The sequence below is a fragment of the Podarcis pityusensis genome (genome assembly GCF_964106645.2).
Source record: "Podarcis pityusensis genome assembly, chromosome: 3".
Lineage (NCBI taxonomy): Eukaryota > Metazoa > Chordata > Lepidosauria > Squamata > Lacertidae > Podarcis > Podarcis pityusensis.
In genome coordinates, this window is record NC_138026.1 from 51,447,915 (window position 1) to 51,471,712 (window position 23,798).

Below are 23,798 nucleotides of genomic sequence, written 5' to 3' on the forward strand. Positions count from 1 at the left end.
CATTCAAAGCAAATAAATGCAAATTGCCTCAAATTTTACTCCTGAAAAAGAGGACGAGTCCTGGAAAAAAATGGCAACCTAGACTCAAGAAAGTAGTTCCAAACTACAAACTTATTTGAACAGATTTGGGTCCCCCCCCCCTTTATTTTGAATATTATTTATTTACTGATGGAAGCCAATGCAGACTTTTCAGAGAGACGGACACATTAGTCTGTTGCAGCAATAGCAACAAAAAGTCTTAAAGTACCTTAAAGACTGCTGCCAGTCAGTGCAGGAAATACTGAGGTAGATGGACCAAATAACTTGGTATAAAGCAAGTTACTAGGTTCATAAGTTGATTATGGCACAACCTTTCTGTGGCCTAAGAGAACATCACTGGATGCACTGAATGAAGTGCCATTTTTAAAAAAGGAATCATATACTGTATAAGAAACTTTGTTTTAGTGTACACTTGGAGAGTTATAATACTCTAGAAATTCAGAGAGCCAACTTGTGGTCTTCTAAGGCAGCTACAGTAATGCAGTAGAATTGTTGCACAGCACCCCAGACTATATGAGTAGTGCAAAATTCTTGGGGTTTGGGGTGCATAACTCAGGTTCACTTTCCTTGGTATGAGGGGCAGTGGAGGCCATGGTATCTTTATGATATATGGTTGATTTACACATATATATACAACCTGAGCCTACAATGGAGAGGTTCACGGCATTAACATCCCAGAAGGTCTTTCTTCTCCCATAGCCAAAGCCTTGGATTCAAGCAGAAATCAGGCATGGCTCTCACTCTCTGGCTTCTGTCTGCGCTCTCTCTCTCTCTCTCTCACACACACACACACACACACACACACACACAAAATTCTGGCTTTTGTCTTTCTTACTACCAGCCAGGTGAGGGAGGGGACCCACCCATTTTCCCTCTGGCCCAGAGCAACTTATTAAAGATCCATACTAAAGACCCAAACTGAGGGCCATTACCAAGCAGCTGGCCTTGCTATTCCAACACTTTAATCCTCCATTATATTTTAACCCTTGCTGGATACAGGAATTAGAAGGGACTCAGGCATACACACCAACTCAAAACAGTATGTGAGAAAACAAAAGAGGTAATGTCTAACTGGTATGTCCAGTGTATTTCAGCATATAGTCTTCCTTACCTCTCTCGCCCTGACCTAGCCACTGTGATCCACGCGACGGTCACCTCCAGACTGGATTATTGTAATTCGCTCTACGTGGGGCTGCCCTTGAGACTGACCCAGAAACTCCAGTGGGTGCAGAATGCGGCCGCGAGACTCCTTACGGGGTCTTCGCTACGAGATCACATTCACCCGGTGCTATACCAGCTGCACTGGCTCCCGGTGGAGTACAGGATCAGGTTTAAGGTGCTGGTTTTAACCTTTAAAGCCCTATATGGCCTAGGACCCTCGTACCTACGGGACCGCCTCTCCTGGTATGTCCCACAGAGAAACTTACGGTCTTCAAATAAAAACATCTTGAAGGTCCCAGGCCACAGAGAAGTTAGGCTGGCCTCAACTAGAGCCAGGGCTTTTTCGGCTGTGGCTCCGATCTGGTGGAACAATCTGTCACAAGAGACTAGGGCCCTGCGGGACTTGACATCTTTCCGCAGGGCCTGCAAGACAGAGCTGTTCCACCAGGCCTTTGGCCAGGGCACAGCCTGACTCCCTCCCTCGGCAATCTTTGTGGAGCTCTGGCCCAATGGTTGCCAGTGGCTTGATTTGAATTAATTTTATAATGAATGATTTTAGAGTGTTGTGTTGTGTTGTACTTTTGTACTATTTTATTGTTGTTAGCCGCCCTGAGCCTGGCTTCGGCTGGGGAGGGCGGGATATAAATAAAATTTATTATTATTATTATTATTATTATTATTATTATTCCTAAAGAGCTAAACATTGACATGACACACTGCTACAATTGCATGAAGGTGAGTCACATCTGCACACAAACCCCAGGTCTTTCACCTACCTCTGCAGCAGCTCACTGGGTATGGCTAGGTGGTAGATGCACACAATATATTTCTGACTTTGTTTAGCAAAAGCACATTATGCCAGGTAATTGAATGCATTAAAATAAAGAGCACAGGACATAATATTAATAGAAGCAATTTTGACTAATAATGTATAACTAGTATATCACAGAAGGGAGCCAAATGAGACAAAAGGGCAATTAATGTCATGTGGAGGTCCCTACTTCATCTACCTCTGTTTTTCAGCTCTGGCTAAAGTAATGACTAAAATTAATCAAGCTTCTAGTATTTTAGGCTTGTATCTTAAGAACTTCATAGCAACTGTGGTGGAAACATTTTCTGCCTATCCGTTTTGCAGACTCAGCTTGGAAACTGAAAGCTCAGATGTATTTCTGCTTCATGCATCACTAAGATTTTGCAATCTCATTGCTCAGCTAACAGTTCTGTTAATCATACACCAATCCGTATGAAATACTACTAGCAGGACAAAAAAAAAAAGATTTAAAAAATATATCATACTAAACACTTTTGGCAGGTACATATGATGTCTTTTGATTGCCAGGTAGAGGTGATCTTATATGCATAGATAATGTAATCTGATGGAATTCTGCAATCAGTTGATGTACTCGTTCTGTGGTGAATGCAAGTTAATACTATCATCATGTTTGTAGATTTAAGGATCTCACAGATGTGCTCATAAATAAATTCCAGTGTGTTAAATGCAAGGCTGGGGAAGCTTTTTCAAATCAAATACAGTGGTACCTTGGGTTAAGTACTTAATTCGTTCCAGAGGTCTGTTCTTAACCTGAAGCACCACTTTAGCTAATGGGGCTTCCTGCTGCTGCTGCACCGCCAGAGCCCGATTTCTGTTCTCACCCTGAAGCAAAGTTCTTAACCCAAGGTACTATTTCTGGGTTAGCAGAGTCTGTAACCTGAAGCGTATGTAACCCGAGGTACCACTGTACCACCTTTTTCTGTGGACATTCTGGAGTCCACATTCCAGTGTGACACGGGGGCAGATGGTAAAGTGGGTGGATAAATAGATACCTTTCAACAGTATGCTACATTTCCACCACCAGTTTTTCCATCGCTAGCCCAGATACAAGCCTGCCCCATATCCACTGACTGAGATGCCACCTGGACTTGACTTTCAGGGGAGCTGGGGCTATATACCTGTTCCTGGGCTGACACAGCTCTTCAGGCAGCATTGGCCCTGAAGGGAATGATGCCAATGTGTCCTTTCCCTTTTGGGGATGAACCACTTCAGAGGGAGGATACATGGGCCACCTCCCTAATATTTCACAATTGAGGCCTTATGCTGGTGTGATATCTTGCCTATTTGTGTCTGCTTGAGTGGAACTTTTTAGCTTTTGCTTAACCTGGTGTATATATTGCTGAGTTATTTGGAGGCAGGGAAGCAATACATATGACGGGTGAGATCAGCTGGGGAGGGAACAAAGCAGGGAGGCAATTACAGTGGTTCCTGGGTACTGGGAGATATGGTGTGGGAAAGGGGGCAAGCCATGCAGCAGGTTCAAGGCACAGACAATTAGTGGCTATGCCTTGGGCCAGCCCCCTTCCCAGCCTGAGGAATTTTGGTGGTTCTAGCATAGGCAGCCCCAAACTCAGCCCTCCAGCTGTTTTGGGACTACAACTCCCACCATCCCTAGCTAACAGGACCAGTGTTCAGGAATGATGGGAACTGTAGTCCCAAAACAGCTGGAGGGCCGAGTTTGGGGATGCCTGTTCTAGCAGCCAGCCCTCAGGTCTGCAGCTACTGCTACTGAATGCCAGGTCAGCTTTGATTAAGACTTCCCTTATCCATGTTTTTATCATACATGAGGAGACTGATATGGTTTGTATCATTGAGGCCAAAGTGAGCAAGCACGGTGGAGTTCATCTCACCCTGCTGTGCCCAACTAGGTACTCAAGACAGCCTAGGTGCAGACTTGAGGACTGGGGAAGGGGAGTTACTGTAATTTATAGGATCTCCTCCCATGCTTTCTGTCCACTTGATTGGCAATATAGAGTATCTCAACCTAGTTTTAGGCATTATAACACATTTTGCTGGTTTACTGCCCACCTCACTGCCCAGCAGCCTCTCTGCCTGACCTGACAGATATGGTCTCAGTGCCAGTGTTGAGGACTCCCTGACTGTTCTTGAACAGCTATGCTTAGGCCATTATTTTTGGGGTGGCTCAGGACTTCATGGTCACCATGATAACCTTGGGGGTGTCCCAATATGTCATTGGCTTCATGCATGTGGCAACTGGAACTGGTTTTTCTCACTGTGACATCTAGTGAAGCTTTTCCAGGTACTATGAGACATTTTACGGTATGGCCCAAAGGAAGTAATAGAATTGACTCACTGTGACTTGTTTGCAATGCATTTTAATTTCAAGATAAACTCACTTCTACTCTACTCACTTCACTTCTACAGTAGAGAGCCTGGGGCTTTGCAACTGTTGTAGGACTCCACCTTCAGCTAGTCTAACGAATGGATAAGGATAATGAGAGTCTAACAACATCTGGAGAGCCATAGGTTAACAATCCTTGTTCTAAGGATCTTAAACTGAAATTTAAGGTCCCAAAGCAAGCTCTGGTCTCTTTTGCTAAATGTTATTTTTCTTACAGAGATAAGCATCCAGATCCTTATTTACTCTTAAGCAAATACATTTCCTCTGCCTCAAACTACTTAGCAGCAGGAGCCCAGGCACTAAGCAGCAGCAGCAAAATGTTTGCTCCAGCAGAGAGGCATGAATTAAATGATATGATGAGGAAAAAGCATAAATATTTGACTTCCATATTGCTTGGCTACCATGTAGCCTTCAATTTTCTCTTCCTTCTCTTTTTGTTTAAACTTAGGACCAAATATTGGAAAGAAAAGAAAAACACCCAGTGAATATTATTAACATTTTATAGTTGACAGCGTATCTTTTTTAAGGGATATGCCCCTATTTATGAATTATTTGTTCTTAATAAACTTGCACAATATGCCAAACTTTCACATTAGGCTGGACTTTTTAATCTTATCTGCCTTTCCTTTTACTCTTGCATTTATTGCCCATGGATTACCTGGAATACCTTAGACTGTGTACCTTACGTCAGATGTCGGCACTTTTGTGTGGTCTATCATGTGGGCAGCAAAGGCTGGACCACAGTGTTTAAAAATATGTTTACCGCTGACACTAACTTCAGTAGGAACAGCTGTGTATCTTCATAGTCAGAATAGAAGGGTGCTTTCAGAGGAGTGTTTGTTGTGGGATGGGTGGTCCTCATGCATGCATTTCCCCCCCACAGTATCTAAATGATATTTATGACATGAAAAATACCAGCCTATGTTTCCTCCTATTTAATCCAAATTTAATTTAATTTAACCCTGTAAATTAAAGCTTGTTGCCAGTGACTCATTTGCAATATCTGAATGACCTGTTAACCATATTGAATCTTCTGCTGGAAGCACCTTAAAGCAGCTTTAACAGTGAAAAAGCAAATCAGAAATGTAGCTTTTAGCCAGTTTAGTTAATAAACTTTTATTGTCTGATCTGTGTTGTAATTCCTTTCAGACATTATATCTAATATCTAGATCTAATTCTCAATTTTGTTGTAACTAAGGTTTGCTTAAGTTATTGCTAGAAGTCTCTCTCTCTCTCTCTCTCTCTCTCTCTCTCTCTGCAATACTATCTTAATTACACTCACAGTATGAACCTCTCAAGGTCTTCTGTAACCCCAAACTGAGCAGCAAGGAACATTTGGCAGGCCACAGCTGACCTGTACATGGTGCGCCTGACACCTATCTCCAAGCACATTTGCAGTGCCATACAGAACATTTGCACAGCACTCATGTCTTAGTCTGGAAGAGTAAACGTGACCAACTACCTCCTCCCTTTCCATCTAGCTTCCCCTTGCAACTTGGCTTCTTGGATTTGAGACCTAGACTGACTTTATTTTGAACCTTGATTTGAAGCCTTTTGCGATGCTCACTTTTGTTCCAGGCCCAAGGGGCTGAACCAGCAGAATGCAATAATAGCTCAGTTGCATTAGCTTAAAGGTTCACCCTCTTTCCAGCAGTGCTTATACAGGGTGAGTCCTTTAAAAGCGGCCCCATGGATACAGAGTACACATGTTCCAATGGGCCTCTTTTAAAAGACTCACCCTATACAAGACTCACAAATGTAGAATAAAGGCAATATCCCTCCCTTGCTGTTTGCCCCCAGCGACTTTCTGCTGTTGAAGATGGCATACTTCAAAGGAAAAGAGTTGTGTTTCTTTCCTTCCTTTGAGGTCAAACTCCAAGGACTTCCAGTCATCACTGATAGGCTCTGGCTGAAAAGCCTGCTAGAATGGGCAGCATTGGGGGAAAGTACATGTGATCCCAGTGGCGTTTAAAGTCAGTGCTGATCAGCACCAAGTTCAAACTGCCCTTTTGGCAGGGTTTGGCTCCACTTGAGCTTCTGAGCAGAACCAATCCCAGTGGTACATGGATTTGATGTCAAATTTAAAAGGAACCAAAGGCAAGGCACACTTGCAAAGAAACAATTGGAAATGACCACTAACTTGTCTCCTGCTATAATTAACTCACAGAGGCAATTATCCACTGGGGGTGTAATATCAGCTAGGTCCCATGAGCCCATTTGATGGGGTAGGAGTGATATGAAGCTGTCAGATTCTAGTTAAGAGTCCAGAAGGCCCCATCCTGATACGCAGTGTGAAGAAAAGTTTTTATCCCTCTTTCAAATACTAGAAGTCCATGCATTAAAACTGAAAGTTGAAGACTTTTGCACAGACAAAGGGAAGTACCACCTCACACAATAGTAAAAAAAAATTCACTACATAGGCAACTTGATGGCCACTGTGAGAACAGGATACTGGGCTAAGATGGGTCCTTCTTAATGTTCTAACTGCATTACAGTCACTTCCTCAAAGGCTGGGTCACTGTAAATTCTTCGCAGGGCATTTCAAAACAAACAAACGGTGAGCAGCCTGTTTCCATCCAAGCTCATCATTGTAAGAACCTTTTAACACTAGGAATTTGGTGCCTGAATTAGAATTTGGTTTGCTTGTTTTCCTTCCCACCCACCCCACATCCCTTTTGTGTCATGTCTTTTCAGATTGTGAGTCTGTGGGCAGGGGCTGTGCTATTTTTATTCCTTTGTAATCTGTTATTTTCTGACTGAAGAGTGGGGTGAAAATCGTTTGCATAAACAAACTAGAATGAGGAGAATCTGCTTGATTTCTAGGGGGCAAACAATTATTCTTCCTTTCCCTGCCACCTTTCAAAATGTGGTCATAACATAGCATATGCTAAGATAAATGAGATTTGTTCATCAAAAAGCGTGTTAAGCTGGAAAACATTATTTTAAAAGAGAATTACGGTAACACAATGTAATACTTAAATTTCAATTTGGGTGTTACTACTGTATTGTGTGCAGAAATATGAGATGTACTATATTTAAGTGGTCAACATATGGTGATAAGGTTGCACAACCAACAAATCTGCTTGTATTATCTACCTGCTCAGAAATCGTTTTATGTTCCAGCTTTTAGAGAATCTGAATCAGGAGTCATAAATGAAAACAAGCTAATTTGATACCTTTCCATGGCTCAGGACTTCTGGTACTTGGTACACATCCTGCTGGAAAATATTAATTACTAGAATAATTAGTGTAAAAAATTGTAAATACTGATTGCTTTTTGTTTTTACATTCAGGAAAAAACTGAGAAAAATTATGTGTAGCTCCTGCAGCAATCCATGTTCATTTTTTTAAAAAAGCTAGGGTGTATATTGCCGTTCATGACCACTGACTTTCATATGTCTAGACTGTTTAAAATATTAAAGGGATTAAGAGACAAAAAGTCAAATCTGTAATTTAGTTTTTATTTACTCCATTTGAAGTAGAAAATATGAAATAATAAAATATGTAAAGGGGCTTCTGCTGTGTGAAAACCATTCTGTCTTTGAGTATGGTGATGTTTTTCTCAAATAATTTGCGCAAAAATGGTTTAGCAGTTTGATAAGAAAGACATACGGTATTTTGTTCAGAAAGCCAATAGGATTGAGAAATGAAAAAAATTATTAACAGAGCTCTAAGTCTCTCCTAGTTTTTCAGAGAAAATTGCTAATTTATTGGTTCACCTCACCTGAGACTGCAATGGTTTTAATAAAAACCCTCCTTTGTTTTTATTGTCACATGGTTTAAAGCTCTAGTTACTTTTCTTGTTTTTATTCTTATTGTACACAGATCAACTTGAAATTATTGAAAATGAATTATTTGTTGGAATTAATTGTTTGTGCATGGAAGAGAAAGAAGACAAATAGATTATAGTGCTCAAAAAAGTATTAGATGCTAAGAGTCACACACAATAAATCACATGTACAGAGAGGGGGCTTTTTACTTCCTGCTTCTACCACAGCTTCCTGCATCCTCCAGAAAGCCTGCTCTGAAAGGTCAAGAATCTTCCATAGAAAAATAAGCAACTCCAATATCCCTTGTGAACATAGAAGCCAGTTCCCAGCTCCCTTGGCCCCCCTACAATAAAATATTGGAGGGGGCTGTTCCCCACCAAAGTTGATGGACATTGCCGTTCAAATGGTGTACCTACCCTCCCAATATTTTAAGTTGGCCACCCCTGCTTGCAGAGCACTTTGTCCACCCTTAATCAGCTAGGACTCTCTACTCCAAATGTATTTGTTCCACTGCCTATGACCCTGTATCCCCCCTCATTCTCCTTTGTGCCCCATACCAAATAAATATTGGGAGGGGAGGGAAGGGGGGAAGCCAAGGTCTTTTCAAGCTGAAATGCATTTTATATTGCTAATGTAGAAGGTTGAGACACACTTACCTTTGCCTGTTGATTGTTCCCTACAAACCCACCACCTCCATGCACTTTAGTTTTAATTGTATTTTAATTATGTTGTTTCCGCCCCCCCCCCATGTTTTTAGCAGTCCTTGTTTTTATCTGTAAGCTGCCTTGAGTCCACCCCACATGCAGGCTCTGTAACTGGAAAGGAGCTAGAGGAGAAGTGATGAGTTTAGGAGGAATGTCCCCCACTCTGTGTCTCTGCAGCCTTGTTATTTCTGCAAATAAGGAGTTGCGGCTATGCATTTGCTCATATAATTTGCCTTTTACTCTCTCTTCTCTAAACGCTCAGAATTGCTTTATATACTTTTCTTAGTCCTATCGCCATACCTTATGCCAGTAGTGGGCAACATTCTTAGGGCTGAGGGTCACATTCTCCCAGAAACGTGTGTGTAAAATAAATATATGAATACAAAAGTGAATGAAAGGAGGGGAGAGAAAGAGAAAGGGAATGGGCTTTCTTGCCCACATTTGGCATTGGCTCCATCTGGCAGGTGTGTCCAATATCAAAACTAGGCAGGGAAGCCTCTTTTTTTCTCTGTCCTCTCTCCAGTCATTCTCTTCTCTATTCATATATTCTCTCTCACACACACTTACTGTGGCACTTACTATAACAACTTCAAAGTGAGTACTGGCACCTCCCCCCCCCCCCCAAAAAATACAAAAATTATGACATACACAATTAATTGAACACCATTTGTATGCACTTGGGTTTGAAGTCAATAATGCTAGTCTGTTGTCTCTTTCAGCAAATTCAGACATAGACTTCCTCTGAACATGGATGGAGGAAAGATTGCTATAGGGAACTCAAAGTTTCAGAGGCAGTCTACCGGAGTAAGCTGAAGTCGTGTTGTGGAGGCTGGCAACAGGAAAGGCTTTGGGTCTCAAGCCCTACTTTGACTAATCACTTTTAAAAGTGTGCCAACCAGTGGCCAACACCTCACGATAACAATCATGGAGATTAAAAAAATTCCTTCCTGTAGCACCTTAAAGACCAACTAAGTTAGTTCTTGGTATAAGCTTTCGTGTGCATACACACTTCTTCAGATACACAAGTGTGCATGCACACGAAAGCTTATACCAAGAACTAACTTAGTTGGTCTTTAAGGTGCTACAGGAAGGAATTTTTTTATTTCGACTATGGCAGACCAACACGGCTACCCATCTGTAACTGGAATCATGGAGATTGTCTTGCTCTGTAAACAGTGCAACCCCATGTCTACTCAGAAGTAAGTCCTATTAGATTTGGGACAAGCAATACCTAACTGGTTGATTTTTTTATTTTTCTTTATGTAATATAGAGCCTTTTATTCTTGGTATTCCTTGTGCCTCTGATGGTTTCAATCACAGGTTTATGTTTCTGTATATCTTGCAAGTCATGTGCACCACACCTCTTGTTCTCTTATTTCTTCTGATGGTACTCTCTGTTTACCTGTCTGTATCACACTGCAAATATCCAGATAACCAGATTTAATATTTCTTATTGTGAACATTCCATGCCCACCTTGGTATGGTTTGGTTTAATTTTCATGTGTTTGTTTCATGAAGTTCTATTTTGTTATTTGGGTTATATGGCTAGATTTTTAAAAATGCTTTTTGTTAAGGAATAAAAAGACGAAGCAAGTTCCAGTAAGTTAATTGGGACTTACTCCCAGGTATGTGGCCTTAATTTCCTCCATAGAGCTCAGAAGAGATTCAAAAGCGACTTTGCCTTCACTTTCTGTTCCCATTTGAGAGTAGCCATTTGGGCGGTAGGACTGTAACAGATGTGGAAATCAAGTGTCTCTCAGTTGGAAACATGAATATAGACAAAATATTGTAATTGGAACTCTGTTCTTTCCCTTCCATTTGTCCACACTGACAGTGATTTAAAAAGCAGGGTGTTAATAAGATACCCATTGTCTCACTGTCATGGAAGATAGGGTTTACTCACTTGCCTAAAAAAACTTGAAACACAAGAGATGTATGTTGAAATTGGGGAGACTAACTTCTCTCTTCTTCACCCTCCATCTCATTATCATCATTCACACACATATACATGTATTTTGACATAAGTGGGTAGTATTCAATGCTAGACCTACTCAAGAGTAAACCCATTGAAGTTAATAGACATGACTTAGGTTTATTACTTTCAGTGGGTAGGACTTAGTATAATACAACCCAGAGTGTTTAGGATTACTACCCATCCTAGCCACAAAGGATTTCCCACGCATTTCAGCCTCCAGAATGCTCACTTCTCTCCTCACCATGGGAAAAATAGTTTCTTAGGAGTCCTTTTTCCCCTCACAACCCACCTTAGCAAAGAAGAAAAGATGTGCTGCTAGGTCCTCCTCCACAAAGAAAACTTACACAGGCTGCTGCAAGCTAGCGAAGGAGGGAAAATGCAGACTAGAAAGACCAAACTGATAAATTTAGAATGCATAGTTCTGATTGGCTTAGCATGCCCCCGCTTATTTTTTGTGGCTTGGGGTTTGGTTGGCCAGAGAGAGACAGAAAAGCATGAGGACCTTGAAGAACGGAAAACAAAGGCTTTCCTGTTGGTTAAATTATTTGTTTTTAACAATTTTTGTTGCTGTGCAGGGGGACGGACAGCTTCCTCTATGGACCTTGGCCTCTTTATATTTCAGCCAACATATCCTTCAGTCAATCATATCAGAGCAGCATAGAATTCTCCCCCTCATCAGACTAGTTTCCTAATGCAACAAGTGACCAATATCTTCTGCCCAATAAGTCAATCAGAAGTGTAATTTTACAAAAGTCTCTCTCAGTACAGTATTTTAAAAGAACTCAGTTTCTCCCAGACCAGACTTGTGTAACTAAATAGCAGATGTTAGCCACCAGGATACCTAGTGTTACACATTTAACATGACACCCCTATGCACATGCATATCTTAACCAAACCCTATTTTTAAAAGTGATTTCTCCCTAGTAACTCTGCTTACAAAACGAACAACAGCCCTTTTATTGCTTTTAATGAGTGTGGTATATTTTTATGGTATTCTGTAAATGATCCTTCTTGAACCTACATTTCTAAATAATTGGCATTAATACGGCAAGACAAAAATAGCAAAAACCAGGATATTGCTATATCAGTAAACACCTGACTTTGTATTGTGCTTTTGGCTGTGTTTGTACATGGTGATATATTGCCTACATTGTCCTTGTGGGACTGTTTTAGTTATGTAATATCTCTTTAAAAAACTGACAAAGTTTTCTGGCAATATAAGACCTTAACAGATTTATTTTGGCACAAGTGGGGGCTGCAACAAAATGTTGTAGTGTGGAGTGCTCTTATTCAGGTTTCTAGCCCTGGCCTCAACAGTCAACCAGCATTTGTTACCTACTAAACACAACCAGTCTATACTGGGCATTTCCCCGCACCAACCAATTTTTTGGTACTTCTGCAAATATTGGGATTCCCCCCATGCCTACCGCTTCTTCTTTATTGTGCATTACTTGTACCATTTGTGCTACATAAGCCTGATTCAGTTCTGTTTCGGTTTTCCTAGCACTCAAACACAGGTATGTTTTCTCTCATTTTGTGTTAATTTTTGTTTTGAAGCCTGCATTTGCATTTGTATGAATTTCATACGCCCTTTTTACATAAAATACATTTTCAATGCTTCTCAATGCATTTTTCAGGAGAAAAAAAATCTGTATTTTTTGCACACTGAAGCACTGCAAAATCTGGAAGTGTGACTGGCTGGGAGTTGCGCTGTGATCTGCAAGAACATTAAACTGGCAACAGCAGATTGCATCTGTTTCCTGTGAAAAACAGACCAAATTCCTCCTGTGTCACAAGCTTATCAGAAAAGGAGAAAGTGATTGTGTGTGTGTCGACAAAAGGGAGTAGTCCACAAAAGCTTATACAGTAAATCTATTATAAGGTGTTTGTGGTACACTAAAGTATATACTTGAAGGGGGGGGGGGTATAAACCCTGCTGTTCCCCCTCTGGATTTTACTTTTAAAAGTTGTTCTTCAAGAGACCTATCTCCATTTGTGCTATGTGGCTCAGTAAGTAATCAATGCCCAGCACAAACATATTTTCCTCTTTTTCTTCTTGGACCTGTGTTCCCATATGTAAGCAATTGAACTCTGGGAAAAAGGCTTGCCCCTTTGTCCTGTACCTTGGCAGAACCTTTGTTTCCCTGTCGCCCTGCCAGCAAAGTATGTCGCTGACTTTGGGGAGGCGACTGACGTCACAGACACACACCTTGCCTTGCGTGTGTTACGGTTCCAGTCTCTGGGGCCGCTCTTTTCATACTTTACGTTTTATATACAGTATAGAAGTGTATGTGTTTTCATATATATCTCTGTATGAACTCTGTCGCAAAGCTCACGGGGACGTTGCCTTCTCAATTTCCCCGCCCCCTTCACCCCTCCCCGCCCGCCCCCGCGCGCCAAATTGCGCCTGCTGAGGGAGGAAAGCAGCTCCATTCGCTGCCGCCGCCTTCCACCAACCGCCTTCCATGGGTGGTCGTTAACTGTTGACTTATGGCTCGGCACGCGCGCAAGCGCGCCAAGAGGCACGTTCTCTCCCGAACGTCGCTGCAAGGCTGGAGTCAGTTTCCTCATCCACTGGCACGCTGTGCTTTTCTCCTTCTCTCCCGCCTCACCCTCCCAGCCTTCCGCTGCGGCCCACGGAGAGGGCGGAGCTTCCCCGCCTCCTAGCCAGTGAGAACCTCAGGATTAGGGGGACGGAGAAGGTGGTAGCAAGGGAGCACGCCCCTTTGCCAGCCACGCCCCTTGGTGGGGCGCGCGCGGGGTGGGGGGTTACCCCTTTAAAATAACCTGAAGGCGCCTTGAGCGAATTTAGCACCCTCAGGGGCCGGTTTGTGAGGGAGAATTTTATACGGGGGAATTATATAGATCTATTTGCATATACTATATATATGTTTTCAAAGCGCTGAGTTTTTTTTCCTGTCGAGAAGTTTGATCCCCCCCCCACCCGCTCATTCCCGTTCCTGTTTCGAGAGAGATGACCGCGTTGCCTCCGCGGAGCTAAGGAGGGAGCGAGCGAGAGGCGGCGGCGGCGGCTGGGCTCCGGAGAGGCAGAGCGAGCGAGGGAGCGAGCGAGAGGGGGGCAGAGCGAAGGAGCGAGCAGCCGCGTGAGGCCGCCCCAGCCGCCCTTCCTTCCCTCCGCGTAGCTCCCGCCGGCGGGCTGCGATGTCTCCCGTCAGCGAGGAGGTGGGAGCGGGGGACGGCTGCCCCCCGGCTGCCCCCGTGGCCCCCTTGGAGGGGGGCGAGGCGCTGGGCGACGAGCCGAAGCAGGAGAACGGTGGCGAGTGGTGCTCGCACCAGACGCTGCTCTCCTCCCTGGAGGCAGCCGCCGGGGAGCCGCCCCCGGTGACGGCGTTCGCGGCGGCCGGGAGCCCCCCGGAGAAGAAGCTGCAGAAGCCGCCCACGCCGCCGCCGAAGGGAGGCGAGGCGCCGTTCGAGCCCCCCGAGGGCGGCTGGGGGTGGGTGGTCATGCTGGCCTCCATGTGGTGCAACGGCGCCGTGTTCGGCATCCAGAACTCGTGCGGGGTCCTCTTCAAAGCCATGCTCAAGGAGTTCGGAGACCCCAACGACCCGCAGCTGACATTCAAGACAGGTGAGTGAGTGCGGGGGGGGAGGAAGGCGGGAGGTGCGGGAATGGAGACCCCCCCACAACCGCCTCTGAATCGGGGCTCCTGCTTTTGCGTTCAGAGAGATAGGGAGGTGATCGGGGAGAGAGAGAGACTGGGCTGGAGCACTTCTGGGCGAAGGTGGCTTGTGTTTAGATTTAAAACCACCCATTCATTTTTGGTGCACAGAACAAAACCTCCGAATTGGTGGGCGGACTGGGTGAAGGAGGAGCAGGCGCTAAGGTTTTGCAGTTGCTGCTGTGTATGTGCAGAATCTGCCCCCTCTATTTGGGGGAAAGTTTCTGCCCTGCTTCCCATTGTTCTGGGACTGTAGGTGACGTCCTTTAAAAAAAAAAATCATAAGAAGGGCCCTGTTGAATCAAACCAGTGGCCCACCTAGTCCAGCATCCTGTTCTCACAGTGGCCATCCAGATGCCTGTGGGAAACCTGCAAGCAACTGGTGTTCAGAAGCATTGCTACCTCTGATCATGGAAGCAGAGCATTGCCATCACGGTTAGTAGCCATTAAGAGCCATATTCTCCATGAATATGTCCTCTTTTAAAGCCATCCAAGTGGGTAGCCATCACTGCCTCCTGTGGGAGCAGAGTTCCATAGTTTTAACTATGCACTGTATGAAGTACTTTATTTTATTTGTCCTGAATTTTCCAGCAGCAGCTTCATTGATGCCCATGGTGTTATGAGAGGGAGAAAAACTTTCACTCTCTCCATGCCGTGTATACTTTTACAAACATCTATTACTTGTTTTTTCTCTAAACTAAAAAGTTCCAAAGATTGCAACCTTTCCTCATATGGGTGTTGCTTTATTCCCTTTTAAGGGTCATGTTGATCACACTTTTCTGAACCTTTTCCAATTCTACAATATCCTTTTTGAGGTGAGGCAACCACAGTATTCCAAATGCAGTTGCACAATAGATTTGCACAATGGTGTTATAATATTAGGAGTTTTATTTTCAATTCCTTTCCTAATAATCTCTAGCATGGAATCTGCCTTTTTCACAGCTACTGCACAGTAGTTCTTCATTTTCACCAAGCTATCTACTACAAACCTGAGGTCTTATTCCTGGTCAGTCACTGCCAGTTCAGACCCCATCCACATATGTGAAATTAATATTTTGTGCCAGCTTTCATATCTTTACACTTTTTTTATGTTGAATTCTATTTCATATTTCACCACCCAGTCACTTAATTTGTAGAAGCCTTTTGGAGCTCTTCACAATCTTTTTCTTTAAATGATCCTGAACAATGCAGTCCTGATGGGATTTCTGCTTTTGGATGTGTATTTTACTTCTGTATCTCCTTCACCCTCTCTGTCTAGCTTGTGCAAGAGTTTGTAGATTCTGTTTACTGAAAGAAAGAAAATTAATCAGAATTGGGTTTAAAGGTTTGGCTAAGGATTTGTAACCAGCAGGACAACAATATTCATAGAATCATAGAAATATAAAGTTGGAAGGGATCCTGCAGGTCATCTAGTCCAATCCCCTGCAAAGCATACACGACAGATGGCCATCCAACCTCTGCTTAAAATCCCCCATATAATGAGAGTCCAAGAGTCCACTGTCCAAGAGGTCTTACTGTCAGAAAGGTCTTCCTGATGTTTTGTTGGAATCTTCTTTCTTGTAACTTGAATCCATTGATTCAGATCCTACCCTCCAGAGCAGGAGAAAACAAGCTTGCTCGATGTTCCATCCCTTTAGATATTTGAAGATGGCTATCATGTTTCTTTTCAGACTCCTCTTATTCAGGCTTTTCCATTGGGCTGTCTAAAATAATTATTTTCTCACCTTTGCAGTAACTCTGCATGCAGGTTTCTGCTAATCTGTTTCACAGATGTGTGAGATGAAACTGAAAAGGAAATTTTACAAGACTAGCCACTGAGTTTGTAGCAGAAATTGGGTTCTGTGGTCCACCTTAAAATATAAATGAATTTTACTGATTTATTGTGATAATGCTACTTATGTGCAAAACACTTTAAACAGATTTTGTGTCATTTAACTTAAATAAATGTGAATCAGAAATGTCCATGTAAACTGCTAACTTATCCAAAACTTGCAACTATTTGAACAGCTGTTTTGGACTAGTGTCAATCTTCAAGATATCTTGGCAATATAAAATCCGTCTGAACACATGCAGTCTTTCAAATTTGCCCCCTATTGTAATCAACAGTGTGTTTCTTTTGGATAATAACTGAAAAAGAATAGTCAGCTAGAACAAATCTTGTTTAAATTAATAGTGGCCTTGGGAGGTGCTTCTCTGTTGTATCAAAACAAATTTTAGCAACTGTAGACTGTTTCCTGCTGAGCACCAAGACTTTCAGGAAGCTCCTGGTATGTAGAAGGGAAATTATTCTAGTAGACAAAGTTTCTGTTCATCTGGCTTAACCTTTGAATTAACTATGTAACAACTACATATGGAACCCAATCTGAAGCAGAGGTTTACATTAGTAAATATGTATAGGATTTCAGCCCACTCTCCTTTCATCTCAACTCTGCCTTAAACTGAATAAAAGTTTGAAATATCTTCTGTTTAAAGTTTAGATCTTATGAATTGCATCCAGTAGTGGCTTTTCCTTAGCATAAAGCACTTCTGTTTAAACAAAATAGGACATCCAATTTTTTTTAATCTTCTCTTACCTACTGCAGCCCTCTGAACCACATCCTATGAAGTTCCAGAAAGTACCCTGACATTGGGTGCAACTTTTTGGAGGAACATAATAAGTAGCTAGAAGGGTGAATAAAAAGCACATATAACCCAGCTTGTGCAAGCAAAAATGCTTTCCACTTACACTAGCTCCCATTTTGGATATAACCCTATATATTTTTCCCACAGCTTTGATAAATGCTTTGATAGTTGGATAAGCTGCCAGGGGAGAATAGAAGGAACACATTTTGTTTCATTCCCTGGTAATTAGTCTATTCTAACGATCTCTGAGAGAAACAACTACTTCCAGCTGGAAAGAAAATAGGTACATGTATCTCTTAATCCAATTAGCATGTCTTCCTGTTATAATTAATTATCATGACTGCAAGCATCTGGTTGAAACTGAGCATGAACTTCACAAAAGGTGAAGGCAACCTAATCCCCATTATTTTTGCTCACTGAAGAGGATAAGTGAATTAATAAGCAGTAATCTTTGGATAATTGCTCTGACTTGGGCTGGAGGTGTGTTTCATTCTTATGAAAGTTCTAAAAGCTTACAGAATTGTCAAAAATTGCCAAGTATTCAGAAAAGTCTAATTATTAGAGTGCTATGTGCCTCCCATGCTTGTTTTGAAAAAATAATAATATGGCTATTGAGCCACTCTGGGTTCCAGAGCACTGCATGCGTGCACATGGGAATGGCCAGTGGTGGCACTTGCACCACTCAAAGGTTGGACTCCTGTAGACTAGGACTCAGTGATGTATGAAAGGCTGCTGCATGTAGGGAGACTTGGCTGGTTTCTGTGCATGCACAGGCCTTTCTGGATCTCGGATCATATTTTAGAACCTCCATTTTAAAGCTTTCTAGTGGGGGATGTAAGAAAAATATATTGCTATCAGATGTGTAGCTTGAAAATACAGTGGTACCTCGCAAGACGAATGCCTCGCAAGACAAAAAACTCGCTAGACGAAAGGGTTTTTTGTTTTTTGAGCTGCTTCGCAAGACGATTTTCCCTATGGGCTTGCTTCGCAAGACGGAAACGTCTTGCAAGTTTGTTTCCTTTTTCTTAACACCGTTAATACAGTTGCAACTTGACTTCGAGGAGCAACTCATAGAACGCGGTGTGGTAGCCTTTTTTGAGGTTTTTAAAGACTTTGGTGATTTTTGAAGCTTTTCCAAAACTTTCCCGACACTGTGCTTCGCAAGATGAAAAAAATCGCAAGACGACAAAACTCGTGGAACGAATTAATTTCGTCTTGCGAGGCACCACTGTAATAAAATCGTTGCTTATAGAAGATAAAATTTACAACATTGGTACAGCGCTATGTTAAATTGCTAGGCAAGACACTAGATGTTCGCATTAAACCAAACATTTTATTACTGGACTTGTGGTGCTCCCGTCATTATGATAGCAGCACATATTTCAGCTGAGCTATTGTCAGGATATACTGATCCTGCCATAGCACTGATGGAGTGACTATAGACTTTGTGAAACAAGAACAGAAGAGATTAGTCTCTTGGTAGAAGATCTAGACCTGCTAGTGGCTTGTCAATATACCTTCCTCATCTAGTGTCGCTCAGAGAACTGGTAGCTTCTACCATTGCAAAGCAAGTGTGGGATGGACTTTTGTCAGGACATCTAAAGTATTCACTTGAGGCTTCTAGTGTGCACATCTCCTTAATTCTGTACTGAAGTCCTGAGGCTTCTTTCTGGAAACAAAATACTGACTGCTTGACCTGAAAGGTCTTTACATTCCCTTGATTTATCTTCTCTGCTTTACCTTGCCTTTTCTCTGTAAAGAGCAGAGTATAAAAAACTTGCTTCCAGAACATATGGTATAGTTGAGTATCTGCAGCTGTTGGGAATCAGTGGGCTTTTGAAGAGCCCATAGGTATTGCATTGTTTCTAGAGTGTGCAAAGTCAATGTATATACAGAGGGGTAACTGTTAGTTTGTTGCTGCAAAACAGTAGGCGTACGATACATTTAAAGATAGTGAGTTGTAGATCTAGCTAAGGCATACACAGAATTAGACCCACTGAAATTTATTAAGTCTATTAACTTAAATTAGTTTAAAACAATTTTAAACATCACTGATTTTAATCATGTTTTTAAATTTATTTCACCTACCCTGGGACCTTATGATCAAGAATGAGAAAGAAATCAAAGTAATAATGTCCACTGACTTCAGTAGGTCTCCTTTGAGTATGTCTAAGACTTAGTTGATGTCAAATGTAAATGTTAATTGTAGAGCAGGAATGGCTGACATTTTTCAGCCTGGATGTCACATTGACTATGAGCCCCTCTGGAATGTAAAAGGTGGTGTTTTGAGTGGGTAGAGGGATTGTATCACCCACTTTCCTTAGTACAGCAGTGTGAAGATTGGGAGAGAAAGCTCAGGACTGGCAAACCACATTTCTGGTTTGCAGGGCTGGATCTGGACCACAGATTAGCCTTCCATGTGGTAGAATAAGCTTTTGTGAAATTTATACATCTGATGAAGTTGAATCTAGTCCGCAAAAGCTCCATAATTAGGATTGTGGCTGCATTTAATTTAATCAGGGGATACATTAGTGAAGCTACAACAAATCTCAGACACATTCTGCCCACAAGGTTAAAACTGAGAACTGCATGTTGGCATTGGTTTAATTTATTTAATTTAAATAGTGCTACAATGAAAGAGGCATTGGGATTGGAACTACGATTCTTCAGCAAAAATCTCCCTAAGATGCTATTTTACATTAAAAGGAAGGTGTCACTGCAATCTATAGAGAACATATCCCTTTGTTGCATTTGTTATTCTGACCCCACTCCCATCAGTTTAAAATGTACAAATCCTGGAATTCTCAGGAATTTCTGAGTGCACAACTGGAACTTTCAATTATTTAACCAGGGAAATATGCTACAAAAAATAAAATACTAAAAAAAAAATTTCAGTAGAATGTTCCAGTTAGAATTTAGCCTACAATCCAATAAAACTATGAAAAACACTTTTGCTGAGAAGCTTCCCTGTTCATATGACAAAAAGATTGTGATCTTTGCACTATGATCAAACCTTGTTATTCAAAGGTTACAGATATTACTTATCACAGTTTATAGAAATTGCAATATAAGCAAGTCAAAGTCTAAAACTAGTTTACTGGTTCAAACTCAATATGTCTTTCTCAAAGAACCTCACAATCGTTTCTAAAACAATTACATAAAATTTCTGTGTGTTTGCTCCAAATTCAGCATTTTATTTTTCTAGAAATTTGCTTACAGAGGCATGGACAGGAAATATGAATGCCAATTTAACTACTAATTAGTCCCCTGAGCAGTGCATTTTGCTGTTCCTGTAACTAGCCATCAGAGTGTCAAGAGCTTTTATGTCCTCTTCCTCTCAGAGATAAGATTTACCGTATTTTTCGCTCTATAAGACGCACCAGACCACAAGACGCACCTAGTTTTTGGAGGAGGAAAACAAGAAAAAAAATATTCTGAATCTCAGAAGCCAGAACAGCAAGAGGGATCACTGCGCAATGAAAGCAGCAACCCCTCTTGCTGTTCTGGCTTCTGTGATAGCTGCGCAGCCTGCATTCGCTCCATAAGATGCACACACATTTCCCCTTACTTTTTAGGAGGGAAAAAGTGAGTCTTATAGAGCAAAAAATATGGTATTTCTGTTTAAGACCTCAGTGCTATACCTACATACCATGGAGTACCATGGGACTCACTTTTGTGTAGATGCATACAGTGGTACCTCGGTTTAAGAACAGTCTTGTTTAAGAACAATTTGGTTTACGAACTTCGCAAAACTGGAATGGTGGAAGGGCACTGCTGGTGGGAGGCCTCATTAGGGAAAGCGCGCCTTGGTTTAAGAACAGTTTCAGTTTAAGAACGGACTTCCGGAACGGATTAAGTTCGTAAACTGAGGTACCGCTGTATAGGGTTTGACTCAGTATCACCACTTCACTTTAGACTTTCAAGCTGACCTTCCTCCTTGGTATATTTCAGAGCCAAACTACATATTCCATTAGTGGACTCATTGGGGTGAGATTTGTTTTTTCTATTAAAATCAAGCATTTCCTACCTATTCATGCCTCTGTACTTCACGGCAGTCAATGACACTTTCAAATATATTGCCGTAAGCAAGCCTTTGTTCTACTGTTATTCAGGGTTCTTTTATCCATCTTAGACAATGCTGCACTCAGTTGTTCACATCACAAAAGGAATGTGAACATTTATACACACCATCTTGGATTGATGCTTAATGCAAATATACTAACTTATGGTCAGTGCAATCCTGTATCTATTCAAAAGTAAGTGGCACAAAGTACAATAGGACCTATTCCCAGGACTCGGCCACATTAGTAAAAAAACAATGATTTGAATGCGCTATAAACATGCAACACCATATGGTGCCAGAGAGCAGGGAATTTTTATACGCGTTTTTCCATAGAGGTTTTTTTTTGTTGTTGTTAGAATGATCTAATTTCTGAGTTATTTATAGCAATTCCCCCCGTGTGCAGATCCACCCCCAGATAAGTGTGGCTAGGGCTGAAGCCTGAACAGGCTGCAGGCAAGTTCTGAAACTGAACCAATTAATTTTCTAAGCAAACTTTGAGATAATTACAATTATTGATTTTCTCTGTCCATATTTTAACTAGGGTCTCTTTTGTCCTCACACTCAGCATTGCAACTTTTTTTTTTTATAAATGAGATGTTAGTGTTGTATGCAGAAGAGGGGGAAGATTCGTTTGCATGTGGGGGGGGGGCTGTTGGGTGTCAAGTTAGCCATATTGATTTGTATGCTGTCAGGGGGTTCTTGTTGTTGTCTTGTTGGGTTGTGTATGTAATAAAAGGGAGCCATACTGGGGTGAAGGCGTCCTCTTCTGTTTGTCCCCGTATCAGTTTTAGTCTGTTGGTTAGCTTTTCTAGTAAGACTTTCCCATATGATTTGGTACCAGTGGTCCATGCTGACTCCTGGAATATCTCTCCAGTGTCTGGCTATGATGCTTCTGGCTGTTCATCACTGCAGCTATTGAGATAATGATATGTAGCAAACAGACTTTTTCCAGTTAATTACCCATGCAGAGCTGGTCTTAATGAGCCCAGTATGAAACTTTTTCAGGAAATGCTGTGGTGCAAAGAACAGTTTGGCCTTATTTCTTTTTAGCCAGGAACTTGGATACTGAACCCTTAAATGGGGACACAGTGCCATTTTTAACCATGGGAGAATATTTGACAAACAAGAGAGTAGTGGAGAGTTCAAGTAATCTTGATTGAAAGTGTCATTAACTAGTGAGTTAACTAGTGAGTTCTTAGCTATTTAAGATTGGATTACAACAGTCATACTTGGAGTAGACCAAATAAGTCCATTGATATCAATTGGTCTGTTCTATGACTAATCTTGAGCCCTGATCCTATGCAATCCCTTTCATCTCTGTAAAAGGATGCACAGAAGCACTCACTCTCCAAGTATGTTTAAACTTTTTTAAAAAGCATATGTATGAAATAATCATTGTAATCACAGTAAGTGTTAGATGTTAGCAGTATCCCATCTTGTGTTGAAAGTGGAGGATTCTTGGGATATGTTTTATGCTTTACCCAGCATGAGTTTTTACATACAAGTGGCTCAAACTATTTTAAAAATTGCATTGTGTAAGTAATGGGTACATTAAATAATGACTAAATGAGGAGCAATTGTGTTCCTCGTTATATTTAATTGTCAAGGCCTTGCATTCCATAATTCTGAGTTTCTAAATTTGGTGCCAAGAGACTAAAGCAGTCACTCTCCTTCACACTCATTGCAGAGCTTCTCCTGCAGTTAAAAAACAAACAAACCATATGTTCTTGTTGTACAAAAATATTTTTTACTATATTTTATGCAGAAGTTGAATGTATTGGGGCTTAATAAATTATGCTATAGGGAGGCAATGGCATAACTGTATATAAATTATTTGAAAGGCCTTTGACCTCCCATTCAAGGTTAGGGCCTTTGTTAATGCTTATCACCTTGGTTTTGTCCTTAATTCTTCCCTCAACGACAACTAGTTCTCCACAGAAATTTATCGATTTTAAAAGGATACCATAAAATGATTTGTTTGTTAAGGATGTGGCATATTCATTTTCTAACCTTGATAGATATTGCAGACCCCATTCCCTCTATTTATTTCAGTTAAATTTCTGTTGTTGTAAAAATCATTGGTAGCTGGATGTCAAAAAAACCCTATGGCATTTGCTATTCATGAACGAAAATTAAATACCGTTGACTATGACACAGGAAGCCAGAATGATGATTAAGGGTAGAATTCAACGTGGCACTAGGAGATTGTTCCATCAGCAAAAGCAGAAATGCTTGCACTGATGGAACCATCTCCCTTTCGCCCTTGCCTCTGTGTGCTGTTCTGGGGATTCTCCCAACCCTCCAGAGCAGATATTCAGGAGGCATGGTGGGGGGGAGGAAATGGGGGAAATCCCTGTTGCACTAGCCAGAGTCTTTGTGCTGGATTGTCCTAGGTACATGAATCTGACTCTAGGAGTGTTTGTGTAGGACTAGGGAGGCCCAGGATGGAAAGCAGGGAGACCAACCATTGGTGGTGCCAGAACCTATGACAGGAGAGCCAAATAATTCTCATTTTGTTCTCATTTCCTCCTCATCTTCCTCCCTGCTGAATTCTACAAGAGCAACACAGACTAAGGAGGAGAAAGCTGAC

At 41.7% G+C, this 23,798-nt stretch overlaps 1 protein-coding gene and 1 long non-coding RNA gene across 2 annotated transcripts in view; one reads left to right on the plus strand and one right to left on the minus strand.

Moving 5' to 3' along the window:
- Positions 1-2,714: 2,714 nt before the first annotated feature.
- On the minus strand, positions 2,715-13,191 carry LOC308474324. Its single transcript, XR_013984659.1, has 2 exons — positions 12,967-13,191; positions 2,715-4,467 (listed from the first exon to the last, which is right to left on the minus strand). It is a non-coding gene; the product is annotated as an uncharacterized lncRNA (long non-coding RNA).
- A 180-nt stretch (positions 13,192-13,371) lies between these two features.
- The window catches only part of SLC16A10 (solute carrier family 16 member 10), a 41,241-nt gene continuing 30,814 nt past the window's right edge, over positions 13,372-23,798 (plus strand). Inside the window, exon 1 of the mRNA XM_081000404.1 lies at positions 13,372-14,432. Within this exon, the coding sequence (XP_080856530.1) occupies positions 14,006-14,432 (427 nt within the window). The 5' untranslated portion in view covers positions 13,372-14,005. The remainder of the gene's footprint in view (positions 14,433-23,798) is intronic.